Source organism: Cyphellophora attinorum, assembly GCF_001299255.1.
Source record: "Cyphellophora attinorum strain CBS 131958 chromosome Unknown Contig27, whole genome shotgun sequence".
Lineage (NCBI taxonomy): Eukaryota > Fungi > Ascomycota > Eurotiomycetes > Chaetothyriales > Cyphellophoraceae > Cyphellophora > Cyphellophora attinorum.
This window is the reverse complement of record NW_017253255.1, coordinates 314,224-330,806: the sequence shown is the minus strand read 5'-3', so window position 1 is coordinate 330,806 and position 16,583 is coordinate 314,224. Positions and strand designations below refer to the sequence as shown.

Here is a 16,583-nt window from a genome sequence, read left to right as displayed (position 1 = left end):
CCAACTTGCCCAACCACCTACGCGCGTACGTACTGCAAACCGACGCGGCGAACAGCACAGCTTCCGCGTCGTTCATCGATTGTCCCTTTCTCTGAACTCCAGCTATTGTACACCCTCGCATGCTCGCCTACTTTGCATGATGCCACAAGACCAGCAGCTACCGATGTGCCACCTCGTACAAGCGCTTTTCTCTGTGCTCATCTGGGATTATGGCACAGCAAATACGGTAAGTCATATGCGTCGTTGAGGTCTTCCTGAAATTTGCGACAGTTGGGTGGAGCTTTCTCGCGCTCACAGTTGTCCCCTGTCATGCTGGGGAAATTGCGAGAGGTCGATGCAGCTGGAGAAAAGATTGCGGCATCGAGCATGTCAAAGGTCTCTTGGACTCAGTGTGGTGGATTCTGGCGTGCCACTGCTGCGCAGGTCCGCGGCCCTCGCGGTTCGACGATCAGCATCGACGCAGGTACCTCAGCGCCAAAGCGATCCACGAAAGAGCATCCACGGCATGTTTCGCGCTATGTCCATACAATCATATCATGAGAATCGAATTCGAGGCCGACACTGTTGAGCATGGTCTGAGCACTCAAAGAACGCCAATTCGGTCGCGCATTGGTTCCGCTTATTCTCGCCCCACTCTTGTGCACTCACTCTCACAAGACACCACAGTGTCACCTACATCTGACCAAGACAGTGAGAGCGTGAGAAGGGCAGGGAGGATTCAAGCCAAGGAGCAAAGCAATGAGGTGAAGCATGCAGAGAAGGGAAGGGCCAGGCCAGAAGAAGGGCAGCTCAACGCGTCACGGGCACGAATGTGATTCGTGCTTGCCAAGGTAGACCTAAATCTCGGGACTTAGACTTCACCGTTCAACCATTTCGCTCCTTCCTCTTTGCCGTATAGCCTTGTAAGAAAGCATTACTCTCAACATGGCAGACTCAGACTCTTCCTCGCTGTCATCAGCACCGTCCTCGGAAGATGAGGCCATCGCCCTGAAAATGTCCAAACCCACAGGACTCGTTACGAGTTACTTCAAGCCGGCACCCAAGAAGAAGAGCGCCTCGCCAGAACCACCTCCACGCGCGCCTTCGCCGCCTCACGAGTATGTCCTCGCCGACAACGACGCGATCGCGTTCCTCGTCATGTTCAGAAGCCGTTTCAGCGACGCGTTTCCCAAATCTTTGCCGCACTACGGCCCGCAGGATATCGAGTCCGGCATTGTTGGCGACACAGTCGATGAGGGCGTTGAGCGATACCTATGTGCACTGCTCAGTCTCGTACTGAATCGGAAGAAAGACGTTGAGTACGCCTGCTACAATCCCTGTCTCTAGCATAAGCCACTGACAGAACAGACGCGGTCGGTACAACCGGGCATTGGAAGAAGCACTTGCGGAGAATCGGTCACAATGGCCTGCTGCATGGCGCGGACAGAACCCGCTCAGCGGAGAGAGAACATTCAACAGCATGTCCCCAGAAGAGCGAGTCAGTATAGCACCCTTCCTACTCAAAACATCACTGACCCCTCGGCAGCTGGTTCTTCTCCGCGCCCTTGTCCTCTGGTCTCTCAACCAGTCCGAAGTCGTACAAGCCCTCCTCAAAGAATCCTACAAGCAAACTCGACGCGACGACGACAAGAATCAGCCTCGCAGCGTCCAGCCCTGGTTCTCCGACTCTCATAGAAAGCGATATTGGCTCGTCGAAGGCAGGAGGACTCGCATTTTCGAGTCTTCCGAGAGAATGATGGCAAGACCGCGCAGTACAACACATGGTTCAGCGTTGCTGGGAACATCTCCGAGATCAATGCCCTGGCAGACAAGTTCGCTGAGGAGGGCTCCTTGAATGCAAGAATGAATGCAGATAAGCTGCGTTCGGCCATCCCTCGATTCGAGCAGGGCGACGAGAAGAGAAGACGTCGTGAGTACCGACAGTTACAGAAGGCTCGATTTACACGGCCAGAGCCAGGCTTCTCGCTCTACGAAGGTCGGACGCGTGGCAAGCGGGCCAAATACACGTTCGACGATGGTGAAGATGTCTTCGATTCGGACGCACTGTCTACACGTCGATCGACACGAAATGCCTCGCCCTCCGAATCCGGCCCAACGATCACCGCAAGCGGCCGCCAGGTCAAAGCACGTGTAGGTGGTGTCTACGGCGAAAGCCTTTCCACGGAGCAACGCCGCGAATACGACTACAACTCTGGCCTCTCCCAAGCTGGTGATGACGATAGCGAGGACGAGATGCCTGCCACAGCTCCAGGCGGTCGACCCGCGCGATCTGCACGTGCAGCACCTCTCAAGTCTGCTGGACGAGACAGCTATGATGGCGCCGACGACGATATGCATAGCGAGAGTGACGAGCAGCAGTCCGAAGGTGAGGAATGGAGCGGAGACGAGAACGAGCCTGACGATGAAGAGTCCGAAGGTGACGGCAGCGACGACGATATCAGTGATGATGAGCTTGCGGCCGACGAAGGAGACATGCAGAGAAGTCTCGTGGTGCAATTACGATATCGGCCGAAGAAGGTGCCTGTGGCTCCAAGCAGTCGAGCGAGGACACCTCTGTCGAATGTCGAGAACGTCTCCGATATGACCGGTCCTGGCAGCAGCGGCTTATCGGCCGAGCTCACACTCGACGGTCATACTGCCAATGGTGCTGTCAATGAGGTCTCAAAGGATGAACCCAATGATCACCCCATGTCTGTCTCACCGATCAAGCCTTCACCTCAGCGTACCGTGCCACAATTTTCATCTACGACTGCGACAACTTACAACACGGCACAACCGGCGCAAGTCCCACCATCTGAGCCGCGTACCTATCAGTCTCTACCACCAGCGAGCCAATTGCCGAACGGTATCACCCACTTCACGTCTACAGAGCCGTCCTCGACAGCAAGCGTCCCATCATCACCACCCTCGGAGCCACATGGGCATCCCACCGGGTTCACATCATCGATTCCGCCTCCAACGACGAGTGTGCCAGAGATGTCTACAGGCATCAACGGAATGGGGAATGAAGCACAGCAGCCTTATCAGGTATATCCAAGCGCAATGGACGTTTCTTGAGTGCTTTGAGTATCATGTATTGTAGGCGAAGCACACACTGCGTCTGTGGAAGCGCTCCAAGGAGGACTCTGTGATCAGACGCTTGGGAAATAGACTACCTATTTAGCTTGCCATGATCATAACAACGATGACAGAAGTCAAGCTTCAATGCGCATGCTCTGATTCTTCGAAACCTCCTCTACGCGCTGCGCAGCTTGTCGCATTCGCTGTAATTCGAAGGGGGCAGGAATCCTTATCCCTCAGCGTGTAATCCTACTAGGCTTGCGTGATGTGTACACTTCGAAGCTCGTAGGGGCATATGACACGCCGGTTGACCGTCACGCCGGTTGACAAGACATACAATACTCACGATTGGCAAGACACGACCTGCAGGTGAGGACGCTTGACGCACAACATACTGGACCAACGAGACTCACAACCGTAGCATGTTGCTGCCTACTTAGTCTCGCCGCAAGCAGACACCGAGCGTGCGTTGCGACTCATCTTGATGTTGCAGCAGAAACACATGTAGCAACGGAAGTTTCTCGCTGGATGTAACATATATATCCACGTACAACTTGTCAAACATGGCGCTACCTAGTTCACGCCGGATGACAAGGTTCGCGCACCTGCACCCCAAACCACAATCCAGGCTCGGGTCCAGCATTTGCCAAGTTTGTTGCGTCTGGTTGTTCTCTATCGTTGGGGATGGTTGTGAGGACTTTGCCGAGTCATGAGAATATGGATTGGGCACGAGTGGGAATGACCAAGGAGCATCGCAAGTGGAGGAGCATACACGAAGAGAACAGACCTCGACGTTTTCCAAAACCCGAAGAACGCTGCTTCGGTCGATGCTGCGATGGTTGTGAGGATTTTCATGGAAGGCTTGATTTGTCAAGCTTGCGCGTGGTATCTCTATGTGGTGTCTATGCGCACGTAGTTCTGTACATCGTCTGCGCCAGCACGCAGAAACACGGTACTCTTCTTCGTCTTCGTCCCGTGGGGTATCACATATCGTAGTACAGAAAGAGTGCCCTCCCTGCTCGTCGCCATGCAGTGATCCACCCCAGTAAGACCCGAAACGCCATTGTCCAGCACAGGCGCCAGGACACCCGTCCATTCATGATACCGTTATTCTGTACATTAATCATCTTCGTGTCGACACCGAGTTCGTCAGTTGAGGTTGTTCACCCCAAACAGGTAGCCCAACTCCCTCACACCCAGTCGACTGAGCTGACTGCCAGCATTCTCATCTAGCGCAGTCTCGACCAGCTCTCTCTTCTTTTCCTGCAATTTTAGAATGCGGTCCTCCACAGTGTATTCTCCCTCCAGGCTCCGCTTATCTTCATCTGGACCGATGAGCAGACGATGAATCGTGACCTCGCGCTCCTGCCCGATCCGATAGCAGCGATCCGCAGCCTGATACTCAACGAAGGGGTTCCAGAATGGGTCGAGGAGGATGACGTGGTTGGCCGCAGTAAGGTTGAGCCCGGCGTTGCCGGCCTTTAGACTGACGAGGATGACGCGATTGTTAGGCTTGTCAGTGAAATTGAGCACTGCGTCATTGCGGGCTGCAGCACCCATTGACCCGTCGTAGCGACTATAGATCGAGAGATCTGGATGACGAGAAAGAGGCACTTCGAGAAGGTCGAGGAATGAGGTGAAGCTGCTGAACACAATGGTCTTCTCGCCCTCGCCGCGAGCGTGAATTTCTTCGAGTAAAGCAATCGTCTTGTCGATCTTTGCCGAGGATTCGAAGTCTTTAGCCAGGCGCTTGAGATATTTCTTCTTGGCGGCTCGTGATTTCAGGCCTTGTTTACGCAGCTCTGCAAGACTCATGTTCTTGGTTGGTTTCTCCTTGCCTTTCCCTTTCGAACGGACCTTCTTCTTCTTGCCCATCGATTTCTTCTTGGCCGGCTTGTCGTCCTCGTACTCGACTTCCTCGTCGTCAGCGACAATGAAGTCGGCAAGGTCAGCACCATCGTCTGAATCGTCTTCATCGTCAGAACCGTCGGTGTCGGACTCGTCTTCGCCGATAATGTCGTCCAGCGGCTCGACGCCCTCCTTATCCGGACAGTAGACGCGCAAAAAGCTCATCATGTTGGTGATTTTGTTCGCATCAATCTTGGCTCGACAATGTGGGCAGGAAGCTGCAGAACCTTCCTCGTTACTAACAGCGTTCTCGCAGAGTCTCGCGAAGCAATCAGTACAGACGCCGTGACCGCAGGGGAATATTGTTGGGTCTTCATTCGCATCCATGCAGACAGGACATTCGAAGCCATCCTCGACCTGTTGCTTGAGGCGATCGACGACGTTATCTGGGAGCGCCTTGGCATTCTCGACCATGTCCATAGGTGCAAGATCAGAGACGGTCTGCGAGAAGTCCTTCGAGTTGACGATGAGTGTCGGATGACAACATGCTTGCCGAAGTCTTAGCAGCAGGACGAGGGCGTGGCTATAATTTCGACCAACGCTGTTGTTGCGAAGATATCTGTTGAACTGGATCTGAGCTTGCTTCTCAAGGGCTTCATAGAATTCACGTTGATCCTTGCCAAAGATGGCGCGATCCTCAACAGTGGTCTTAGATGGCAGCTGCAGAATAGGTTTCCCATCGATCTTGGACTGCTTGGTGCGGCGAAGTAAAATAGCACGTAGGAGACCTTGCAGGATCGTCATGGCTCTGGTCTTCTGAGCTTCGTAGCGACCTTTGATGGGCCGTGCGATGTCGCGCGAGAACTTGTCCCAGTCATTGAATGGTCTGATTCGACAGAACTTGATGAGACTGTACATCTCCTCGACGTTGTTTTGCATGGGTGTGCCAGTGAGCGCCCAGCGATGAGTTGCAACGATCGAACAAGCAGCACGGGATGAGATGGTGTTTCTGTTCTTCACATTCTGAGCCTCGTCCAGAAAGACACGATGAAACTTCGACTTGGTGCCCAGGATCGCGCAGTTCTCCTTGATTGTGCTGGGATCTGCAGCGTGCTTGCATTTGTCATCGTAGGCAATTCTCCGCTTCAGTTCAGAACCAAGAGTACCATACGTCGTGATGACCACGTCACAATTTCGGATTGCATTGTATTGCGTGGCTCGAGATTGACCGTGGAGGATGACCACATTTCGAAGGTCCGCGCCTCTAAGGCAGAACTTCCTGATCTCACGCTTCCATTGCTCCATCAGAGCGACTGGAGCAACAATGAGGTTGGGTCGACGGTCTCCGTCGGGCGCAGGACGAGCTAGCATGAGCGCAATGGCTTGCAGTGTCTTTCCCAAACCCATGTCGTCGGCGAGAATTCCACCTTTGTTGGTACCCTCCTCCATTTTCTTCATCCATGCAAGACCTGAGACTTGATGTGGCATAAGGGGACGACTGAGACCCTGCGGCATCTCGGCAAGCTGCTCCTTGCTGAGGTCTTCATCAGGCCGAATGTGCTTGAGCAGATTCTTGATCTCTTCCTGCGTTTTGGCCGGATCGGCATAATCGTCCCATCCGCCGATTCCACCGAAACGGTCCAGGACATTTTGCTGATTGCTTGAGAGTGATCCGTATGGGTTGCTGTCTGAGAAGGCATTGATGCCCACCATGAGAGGATCCGAGTATGACGCTCCTGGAATTGATGGATTTCGATTCGGAATATGCTGACCGTAGACAGACATACCAGGTGTACTCGAGTAGAGTGCAGCGCCAGGGAATGCTCCAGGCATACCGGCCATTTTGCCTGACGCGCCGGGCATGGAAGGGCCTAATTGAGACATTGTAGTTGGCGGGCCTCTGTATGAAGGCATTCGCTGGACGAATTGACTGGCGGGAATTTCAGCAAGGCTGTCTTCGCTTGCTGGGGTGTTGGCTTCTGAAGCAGAAGAATCATCGCCGGCAGCGCGGTAAGCTTCCGTTGGTTGAGCTGGTGGTGGCGGCTGTCTGAATGAGCCATCACCTCTGAGGAAGGTCTGTGATGAGGAGACAGGCTGGCGTGGCAAAGGTGTGAAAGATGGTCTCTGACTAGCAGGAGGCAATAAACCTGTAGCGGAAGTCATGGCAGTTGCTGCTGAGACAGCCTGGTCGGAGGCCATCAGCGCGCGTGCGAACTCCTCGTCGGCTTCAAGTTGTCTCTTCTCTCGCTCCCGACGTTCCTCAAATTCCGCCAATTGCTTTCGCTGCGCTTCCAACTCGTCTTTGCTCAACAGCTCGTTGAGGAAACCGTCACTACCGAGATCGAACTCATCGAGACTGCCACTTGGAGCAGGGGACGGACCAGACGAGAGGTTAGGCGAGGCTCTGATGGACTTGGAACCACGCGATCCGGTCTCAAGTTCGTCGTCGAAGTCGCCACGTTGACGCTTGCGACTGACGAAGTCTCGAACTGGAAGTCGTAGACTGTCGTTGTTAAGGCCATCACCGCCGGCGGAGTCGCTCGGGCCATCGAGCTGTTGCATGCTGGGCGGCGCCCGTACTTCTTCTTGTGCTGTATCTCCAGGGTCTTGTTGGGTGGACGGGCCTCCAGAAGGTTGCTCGGGTCGTGTGAGATGAGCGAGTCGCTTCTTTAGCCGTTTTATGTTTCTGGCGATGACTTTCTTCGACTCTTCGGTTTCGCTGTCCTGTTCGGCCTCGTTGAGACTCGCAAGCAAGCCGACGTTCAGCTCAATGTCTTCCTGGATATCGGGGATCTCGTCATATGACGGTCGATACTCTGGAGTGGAAGCCATGATGAAATTTGGGTCGTTGCGACTTTATGAAGCAGTGGTGCGGGCGGCGTTTGTCTGGTCAAAGGCGCAGCAGGCGCAATGGGCGCGCAGCGTGTACCATCTAAGGCAGTTGCCTAAGGTACTCGTCGGGCGCTTCAACTGCCCAAGAAGTCCTGCCTTTGAAGTTGCCTTGGGCTGCAAGAGCCAGACTCTGACGCGTTGAAGGAAGAAAGTACTGTACCTGAACGCGTGTGGCAAGTGAAGTCGAGAACCCTGTTCGCTGCCCCGCCCAGACGCCTTCACTACATGATAGGCGCCAATCGCAGTTCTTTGGGGCTCGGATGTCCCCATGGCTACCCGGAGCTAGGCGGCGATATCCCGCTGATGACGGCTGCCCCGCCATATTCAATGCTTGCAATTCACACAATTTTCGAAAGCACAAGCCTCCTGCGATTCACCATCTCCTTCCTACCCACGGATACCTCGCTGTCTTTTCTCACCATCAAAGAGCCCGCCTGCAGGTTGCCTGTCTGCCCCAGTTCAATCTGCCCAATATGGCACCCTCCTCCTTCGACCTCCTCTGCCTCGAGAACCCGCTTCTGGACATTCAAGGCCAGGGCGATACCTCCCTTCTCTCGCAGTATGGCCTCAAGCTCGATGACACTCTCCTCGTCGACGCTGATAAAGAGCCCGAAAAGATGGGTCTCTACGACGAGCTAATCAATAACCGCTCTGCCAAACTCATCCCTGGTGGTGCTGCACAGAACACCGCCCGCGGTGCCCAGTACATGCTGCCCAAGGACTCGGTGTGGTACGTTGGAAGCGTTGGCGACGATGAGTACAGCAAGATCCTCCGAGAGAAGTGCGCCGAGCAAGGCCTCCACGTCGAATACCACGTCGACTCAGCACCAACAGGGAAATGCGGCGTCGTCATTACCGATCAGCACCGTACCATGTTGACCCATTTGGCGGCCGCCAACAACTATAAGCTCGAGCATCTCAAGCAGGATCGGATATGGGACCTCGTCACCAAAACAAAGATCTTCTACGTCGGCGGCTACCACCTCACCGTCTGCGTTCCTGCCGCCATGGCACTCGCCAAACACGCCGCAGAAACAAATAAGCCCTTCATGCTGAGTCTCAGCGCTGGCTTCATTCCACAATTCTTCAAGGACCAAGTCGCTGAAATCATGCCGTACTGCGACTATGTTTTCGGGAACGAGAACGAGGCCTCAACTTGGGCTGCCAGCAATGGCTACGAAGACAAGAAGGATGACCTACACGAATGCGCAAAGTTGATTGCCACCAAGCCAGAAAAGATCAACAAGAAGCAGCCACGTGTGGTGATCATAACACAGGGCACGGATCCGACCATCGTCGCCGTCAAAGCCGAGGGAAAGGATGTCGAGGTCAAGGACTACCCAGTCGCAGCGATTTCACCGAAGGAGATCAATGACACGAACGGAGCAGGCGACGCGTTCGCTGGCGGCTTTTGTGCTGGTGTTGTCCAAGGCAAGGGTCTCGAGGAGTGTATCGCCATGGGCCACTGGCTGGCGCGGCTGTCGTTGGGAGAGCTGGGTCCTTCATATCCCTTCCCCAAGCAGACGTACACCTCGTCGTAACGGATATGCAACAGCTGCGAAATACCAATTTCGTCAGGAAGTCCTCCCTGGAGTGGTCTATTTCAACAAAGACCCATCTCAGCATAAAAGTACTATCAGCATCTTGATACCCCATCGAGCGTCCTCCACGACGCCTTAGCTAGACAGAATACGCATCAGTTGACATCCACCACCGGTGGGATGGAAGACGGATTCACGGAGGGAGTGAGGCTGGTGTAGCGCCAAGCCAAGTGACCAGCCACCTTGCAGCCACCCCAATTCTTCCAGGCCTGAGCTCTGATTGGCTGAATCTGCCTGTTGTGCCCCAGACTACACGTCAATGTTGGCACAACCTTTTGGGCTACTATTGATTTCGAGGTTGGGTCTGTCTGTGGCAGGTACAGGTCCGTTCAGGTAGGTCTCCGAAGGACAATTGCATTGTGATATATTGAGGCAGGTCGCATCGGAAGTGCATACGCTCTACAGCAATCGTGGTAAGCGAGAATTCATAACTGGCTGTAGCTACTCGTCGTCTGCGATCAGTCATCCAAGCGTCGCGCACGTTGAATCTACAACCACTTTTGCTCCTTACTGCTGTCGTCTCTGCCTTCGTCGTGATCCTTCGCGACGTGGTCTAGGGTCCAAGACCATTATCCGCCTTGAGCAATCACAGGGCATCAACACAGTCCGCAACCATGCGCTCACTCTTCGCGTTACCAACAACTCTACTCGCCCTGTCTTCCCTCATCTCAGCTCTTCCTCAACAATCACAACAAACGACCGTCCAAGCGATAAACCCCATCAACGGCCTCCCAATAGTACCCGTGTCAGGCTCCGTGACAGCAACAGCCAGTGCCGCCAAACAATCTTCCCCGAAAGACGACGATGATGAACCCACCACTTCAGCCTCAGTCTCAGAAGACTCAGACCCATCACCAACCTCAACAATAACAACACCCCCAAATCTCTCCCCAACACCCACCAACCCGGCCTCCGCAACCACCTCAGATTCCGACTCAGAGCCCACCCAGTCAAGCATAGACCCAGACCTCGTAATCTGGACTGACACCGCCGCCAACACCATCATCACCATGACCAAAATCTCCACCTACGACGGCCCCGACCCGACCGTCGGCGTCCCTCCACCCTGGGGCTCAGGCCAGCCGGAGCGGCCGACGATCACGGTGGAGGTCACGGATGCCGCTGGGCATACGGAGCTGGTGCCGACGCGGAGTGTTGATACGTTCGTTGTTGCTTACACCGGGGCGGCCGAGAGGATAGGTGGTGCGAGGGCCGGGGGCGGGGAGCGGGTTTGGTGGTTGTTAGGTGTTGTTGGCGTTGGGGTTTGGGGGGCGTGGTAGATGACGATGGAACGTTAGATGAAATGAGTGGCTGTTTCGCAAACTGATGATTGGAACATTGATACCCTGCTGCTAGAGCGTATTTTGTGAATTATCATATCTTCTTGACACTGATAGAGACTGAGCTCGAATCATACGAGAAGTGAAGCCGAAATGTCTAATACTCTTTCAACTCGACACGGAAATGGCCCATGTATACATTGTGCTTCGTCACCACCATTTGCTTCGAGCCCAGATCGAAGTACCCGGACTGCACACAAACATCAGACACTCGTTCAAGAACTGCGCGCAAGAGACTTACCCATTCGTCCTCACATCCCCCTCATCTTGCAAGCTCACCTTAGCAATCAGCCTGAACGGCTTATCCAAGTACTCCCATACCCCGATGACCTTGCGCACAGGGTTGTCACTGCAAGTACATTCCAACCTCTCGGGATTGTCGTTTTCCCAGAGGTTTCGATATTCGGGACATACGCACTTCCCAAGTAGCTTGTTCGGCTCTCTATCGACCTGAGCTTCTAGGGTCCAGGAATTGAAGCCGCCTGGCGTTTCTCGTACGTGGTGTTTTCCAGGAAGTAGACACCGTAACCACCGACCGTATATATAAGGGACTTGAGGTTTGGCATTGCTTTCAGCAGGTTCATACCTCCTGCCCCTCCAAAGGCATGGCCGTCTAGCCTAGCGTGCTGAACCGCACTGAGCTGGAGGCCCGGTACCCGAACGATGGCCGTGGTTTTGTCGATTTTGCTAGAGAAGTCGATCCGAGCCGCCTCAAGGAACAAGGGGAAGAACTCGGTGCGGACCTGTCTGCAGCAAGCCAGAAGCGCACCGTACGTAGAGAGTCGGAATTCCGTGCCGGGTGCGACATTCTTGACCGTTGCCTCGTGAACCACGTTGCGATAGATCAGGTTGCGAATCTCTATGGGCAGAGCGAGAAGTAGGAAGAGGTGTCCTGTGGCAGAATTTGATGTCTCGAAAGGAGGAATAGGCCTGGTTGAAGGGATGGTACCGCTACTACGACTGGGTCCTGGTCCATCTGAGCTGCCTCGGTCTTGAAGCCCAACCACGAGGCATTTCATGGTCATTTGCTCGACTAAGTGATGAATTTCGTTGGGAACTGGGGGACGTTCGATGGGGGGAGTAACCGCGCCAGTACTCGACTCCATCTCAGGCAAAAAAATTTCGTGCAGCTGCGTCCTTGACGCGCCATCGAAAGACGATCCTTGTTCTGTTGCTCAAGCCGCATCAACTGCACCTGATAATCCTGCAGGGCATAGGGGTCCGATGGAACCGTAGTAGACCCGTCCTGAAATTGATATGCCATGTTGATTCGCGCCTGACCGTCCTCCTCCATTCTGCGAGCGTCGGCAACTCTGCTTGTGTCTTACCTGTCACGACGTCGTCTTCAGACGGTGGGACTTGGATTGCTCCGATGGTATTCCGCTGCAATTTCTATGATCAATGATTGGAGCGGCAGATACAACGAGCGTAGCAGTGTGTCGCATGATACAGGTCTCACGAGTCTCAAAGGGCCTGCATGATCTCAAAAGGCCCGAGTCGTGGCTGCTACCACCTCGCGAAGTCGTACGCTGAGCTGCATCGGTTAACATGCCGCATACGGATGGTTGGCGTTGACCAGAAGGCGAGCTTGGCTCGACTTGCAGGGAAGCTCGCGCAGGCTCACAGACCACGACAACCTCGCCATACAACCATCATGAAGCGCCCTTTCTAAATCTAGAGCAGCTCTACGCGCTTGGCCTGCCCTCACGACGCTCATGGACTGATGCATCGAGATCACAATTGCATACGACGTCATAGTCGCGAGACAACCGGATTGCCCTGGTTCAGTGGCTCTTCCCCTCAAACTACCAAGACATCGCCAAGCACCAGCAACGGAATTTTGGTCTTTCAGCTTGTCGGTTTTCCACTTTCCACCCTCATGCAATAACGTCGTCTCATGGTGCACAGCGGCGAATGCTGGAAACAGTGTCCGGACCTTTACTCTGCCGCTCGAAGTTCTTCCCTGTGTCATGGGTGAAGTCTCGAGTCAATTTGTGAAGGAGACATTGCTCGAAAGACCGCCCAGCAACCTTGACGACAATCGCAATCAAGCATTGCTTGTGCAACCTATTGAGCCAATCCTTCGCTTTTGCTTACCTCTCGACAAGCCACATTCGCCAAAGTTGCTTGTAAGTGTCCCGTTTCTTGTCCCGGCTTGGTCTTCTTCGATCACACAGATCATCGAGATCTTTCGCACCTCTGTGTTCCGCAGACCACGCCTCTGCTTCGTATGTCAGCCATTTACACGCCGTTTTAAATGTGGCCAGGCTTTCCGCCCCTGAGCGATGCCGTCTGATATCCCCAGTCTCTATGCCCATACCAAGTATGGCCTGCGCTTCGATCCCCCACCCCGCAGAAGTGTCAGTGCGCAGAAGGAGAACTCCTTGCGCCATGAAGTCATCGTGCGTTGCTGAGACTCGTGGTCGCATGGCCTGATGCATGGGGTTGTATTCATACAAAGTGGTGCTTGAGGGTATTGCATCCACAGTTTCTCTCTTTTTCTACACAGCTTCATCTAGGCAGCCTCTGGCTTGCATGCAGCAACGTGATCAAAGTTTGTCAATCCTACGTCTTCCCTACTACCGACACGCCTGCCCATAAGACTTTCACAATGGTAGGGTCAACCCGGTCGTCAACGATCGCGGCGGATAGCGACTCACAACACCGCGTTGAAGGCAGCGACTTTCGCGAAAAGTCCCTCGATGAAGCTCCTGGCAAGAAGCAATCCCTTCTCGGAGTTGATGGGCAAGATCTGACGGCCACTGGTCTGGACGCCTCCTCGCCAGTCCGCGCCGACGGCAAGCGCGAGCTCACCGAAGACGACGCCTGGGACAAGCTTGGATACTCCCTTCCTACCTGGCGGAAATGGTCCATCTTCGTCCTGATCCTCTTCATACAGACGTCCATGAACTCCAATGCTAGTATGTACGGCTTCGCAGTCGAGGGCATTTCCGAGGAATTCGGCGTATCTACAACGAAAGCTCGGCTGGGTCAATTCATCTTCCTAGTGGCTTACGCTTTCGGATGCGAACTCTGGGCACCCTGGTCCGAGGAATTGGGAAGATGGCCTACTCAGCAACTCTCGCTCTTCCTGGTCAACATCTGGCAGCTTCCTACTGCTTTGGCGCCGAATTTCGGATCAGTCCTGGTGGCGAGAGCGCTCGGTGGCTTGTCCACCTCTGGCGGGTCAGTAACGTTGGGTGTCATTGCCGATCTCTACGAGCCCGAGGACACCGGCTTCCAATACGCCGTCGCCTTCGTCATCCTAAGCTCAGTCGGTGGAGCACCCATCGGGGCCGTCATCGGCGGTTTCGTCGGCCAATACGCTGACTGGCAATGGATCTTCTGGACGCTCATGATCATGGGCGGTGTCGTACAGCTTCTGCACTTCTTCCTAGTCCCCGAAACCCGCAGCACAATCCTCCTTGACCGTGAGGCCAAGAAACGCCGGAAGCATGACCCCAACGCGAACTTCTACGGTCCGAACGAGCTCAAGACCTTCAAGGAGCGCTTCAGCATGCGAGAGATCGGCAAGATCTGGTGGCGTCCCTGGCTCATGTTCTTCACTGAGCCGATCGTTCTCTTTCTGAGTCTACTGTCCGGTTTCGCTGATATGCTGGTCTTCATCTTCCTCGAAGCCTTCACGCCTGTCTTTGAGCAATACGATTTCAAAACATGGCAGATCGGCTTGTGCTTTCTATCGTAAGTTCGCTAGCTCCCACCCCAGTGAAACCATCAGCTCACCTCGTCCAGATCGATAATAGGCTACATAATCTCCTACTTCACCTACCTGCCCGTCATTTGGCACCACAACAAGACCCGCAAGATCGACCCCGACCGCCTGTCTCCAGAGAGCCGCCTCTGGTGGCTGCTTTTCTTGGTTCCGTTGCTGCCAATTGGCTTGATGATGGTATGCATTCCCTCCATCATCTTCCAGATCCAGTGTACCACCCCTTCGATTGCCTTCCATCACCTCTGCGGATCTGCTCTACCAGTTTTTCGAGCATGCCTGACTAATACCTCCATAGTTCGCATGGACCTCCCTCCCACCCCCACAATCCCACTGGATCGCACCCCTCATCTCCGCCGCCATAATCGGCATCGCCAACTACGCCGTCTACAAATCCTCCATCGACTACATGATCGCCGCCTACGGCGTCTACGCCGCCTCCGCGACCGGCGGCAACGATCTCGCTCGCGACTTCTTGGCCGGTATCGCTGCATTGTACGCGCACCCGTTTTATGAGAATATTGGTGGGGAGGATCGGCATTTGGTGTATCCGAGTGTGATACTATCCTGTTTGGGTTTCCTTATCATCATTCCGGTGTATGTGATTTACTGGAAGGGCCCGACGATTCGAATGCGGAGCAAGTTTGCACAGGAGCTGGAGAAGGGGAGGAGGGCGAGGTTGGGGAAGAGTGGGAGGAGGAGCACTATTGGGCGACAGGGAGGGATCAAGTCTAAGAATGGGAGTGTCGCTGATGGCGCGCAGGAGAAGCAGGTCGAGCAGGTCTGAGCGTCGATTTGTTTGCGGTGCAGTGCGTCAAGGCTTGGCAGATTTGTAGCTCTGGGGGGCGACGCCCGTTGATTCGTTGAAGACATGCGAGGAATACGAAGCGAGAGGTAATTCACAAACAGAGCCTGGCGTTGGAATTATCGTTCGTAGTCTTCTGCGTGAAAGTAAATCCTCTTCACATATGTACTGATGTCACCACTCGGAGTTCGTGATCCGTGCATTTTGACGCCACGAACTTTGTGCTATGAGGACACAAGACGCTCGTTGCAGCGTACTCTGTGTCAACACGCAATGCAAATGCCCGGGACCTACTGAGCAGACGGACAATCAGCAAGTGCACCAAACACCATGGCCCGCAAAGTCATAGCCGTAGTCACAGGCTCGAACCGGGGCATCGGCGCCGGCATCGTCGCCGCCCTCGCCCAGACCAAACACCCGAAAGGCGCCCTCGTCATATACGCCACCTCTCGCGCTGGCCAGAAGCAGGAAATACCCACGCAATACGACAACGAAGTGCGCTTCGCGAAGCTGGACATCTCGGATAAACCAGGCATCAAGGACTTCCTGCGTCTGATTGTCAAGGAGGATCGAGCAGAAGGTGGCGGCGGCAATGGTGTGGAGATCTTGATCAACAATGCAGGCATCAATCTGAACCGTGACGAGACGTACGAGAGTGCGGAGAAGACTATCGACGTCAATTATCGTGGTGTGCGGGACATGTGTCAGCTATTTCTCGATGCAGGAAACATGAAGGATAACTCGAGTGCGCGGATCGTGAACGTCAGCAGCACTGGCTCGAAGCTTGGGATACATGGGAAGGCGCTGCAAGAGCGTTTTCGTTCTGTCCAGACGGTCCAGGACGTCGATGCCTTGGCGGACGAGTATCTGAAGCTGTACAAGGAGCAGAAGCTGGGTGATAGCGACTTTGGAAGTGGCAACATCAGCTACCAGGTCAGCAAGGCGTGTGTGAACGCGTTGACGAATGTACTGGCCAAGGAATATCAAGAAACTGGGCTCTTGATCAACTGTTGCTGTCCTGGATGGGTCGACACCGACATGGGCAAGATTGTTGGCCAGCCGTCGAAGAGCGTCGAGCACGGCGCAAGGATTCCGGTGCGATTGGCCATTGAGGACATCGACGGTGTTACGGGCGAGTATTGGTCAAACGATGGTGTCAACGACAGTGGCCACGGAAAAGTTCAACGCTGGTGATGTGGGGCTTCTCAGCACGTTGGGAAAAGGGGGTTCATTGAGCCCATCCGAAATCTTTCTTCACTTCGGACGCGCATGCTGCAGGTACCGTAAGCTCCCGGCGAAGTGATAGA

At 54.4% G+C, this 16,583-nt stretch overlaps 7 protein-coding genes across 7 annotated transcripts; 5 read left to right on the top strand and 2 right to left on the bottom strand.

Annotated features, from left to right (window-relative positions):
* Window positions 1-924: 924 nt before the first annotated feature.
* AB675_6087 (uncharacterized protein) lies at window positions 925-3,057 on the top strand (the record flags this gene model as incomplete). Its single annotated transcript, XM_018146350.1, has 4 exons — window positions 925-1,298; window positions 1,348-1,477; window positions 1,526-1,656; window positions 1,698-3,057. 4 exons carry the CDS (start codon window positions 925-927, stop codon window positions 3,055-3,057), a joined length of 1,995 nt encoding a protein of 664 aa, XP_017996855.1.
* A 1,152-nt stretch (window positions 3,058-4,209) lies between these two features.
* On the bottom strand, window positions 4,210-7,740 carry AB675_6086 (putative ATP-dependent helicase; the record flags this gene model as incomplete). Its single annotated transcript, XM_018146349.1, has 1 exon — window positions 4,210-7,740. One exon carries the CDS (start codon window positions 7,738-7,740, stop codon window positions 4,210-4,212), a length of 3,531 nt encoding a protein of 1,176 aa, XP_017996936.1.
* Window positions 7,741-8,273: 533 nt separating this feature from the next.
* Window positions 8,274-9,341, top strand: AB675_6085 (Adenosine kinase; the record flags this gene model as incomplete). The annotated part of the gene is made up of 1 exon (XM_018146348.1): window positions 8,274-9,341. The coding sequence occupies one exon, from the start codon at window positions 8,274-8,276 to the stop codon at window positions 9,339-9,341; it is 1,068 nt and encodes a 355-aa protein (XP_017996950.1).
* A 674-nt stretch (window positions 9,342-10,015) lies between these two features.
* AB675_6084 (uncharacterized protein) lies at window positions 10,016-10,681 on the top strand (the record flags this gene model as incomplete). Its single annotated transcript, XM_018146347.1, has 1 exon — window positions 10,016-10,681. One exon carries the CDS (start codon window positions 10,016-10,018, stop codon window positions 10,679-10,681), a length of 666 nt encoding a protein of 221 aa, XP_017996967.1.
* A 518-nt stretch (window positions 10,682-11,199) lies between these two features.
* On the bottom strand, window positions 11,200-11,760 carry AB675_6083 (uncharacterized protein; the record flags this gene model as incomplete). The annotated part of the gene is made up of 1 exon (XM_018146346.1): window positions 11,200-11,760. One exon carries the CDS (start codon window positions 11,758-11,760, stop codon window positions 11,200-11,202), a length of 561 nt encoding a protein of 186 aa, XP_017996878.1.
* Window positions 11,761-13,352: 1,592 nt separating this feature from the next.
* Window positions 13,353-15,258, top strand: AB675_6082 (putative transporter; the record flags this gene model as incomplete). The annotated part of the gene is made up of 3 exons (XM_018146345.1): window positions 13,353-14,443; window positions 14,495-14,651; window positions 14,770-15,258. The coding sequence occupies 3 exons, from the start codon at window positions 13,353-13,355 to the stop codon at window positions 15,256-15,258; spliced, it is 1,737 nt and encodes a 578-aa protein (XP_017996973.1).
* Window positions 15,259-15,606: 348 nt separating this feature from the next.
* AB675_6081 (Carbonyl [NADPH] 3) lies at window positions 15,607-16,470 on the top strand (the record flags this gene model as incomplete). Its single annotated transcript, XM_018146344.1, has 1 exon — window positions 15,607-16,470. One exon carries the CDS (start codon window positions 15,607-15,609, stop codon window positions 16,468-16,470), a length of 864 nt encoding a protein of 287 aa, XP_017996955.1.
* Between the last annotated feature and the right edge of the window lie 113 nt (window positions 16,471-16,583).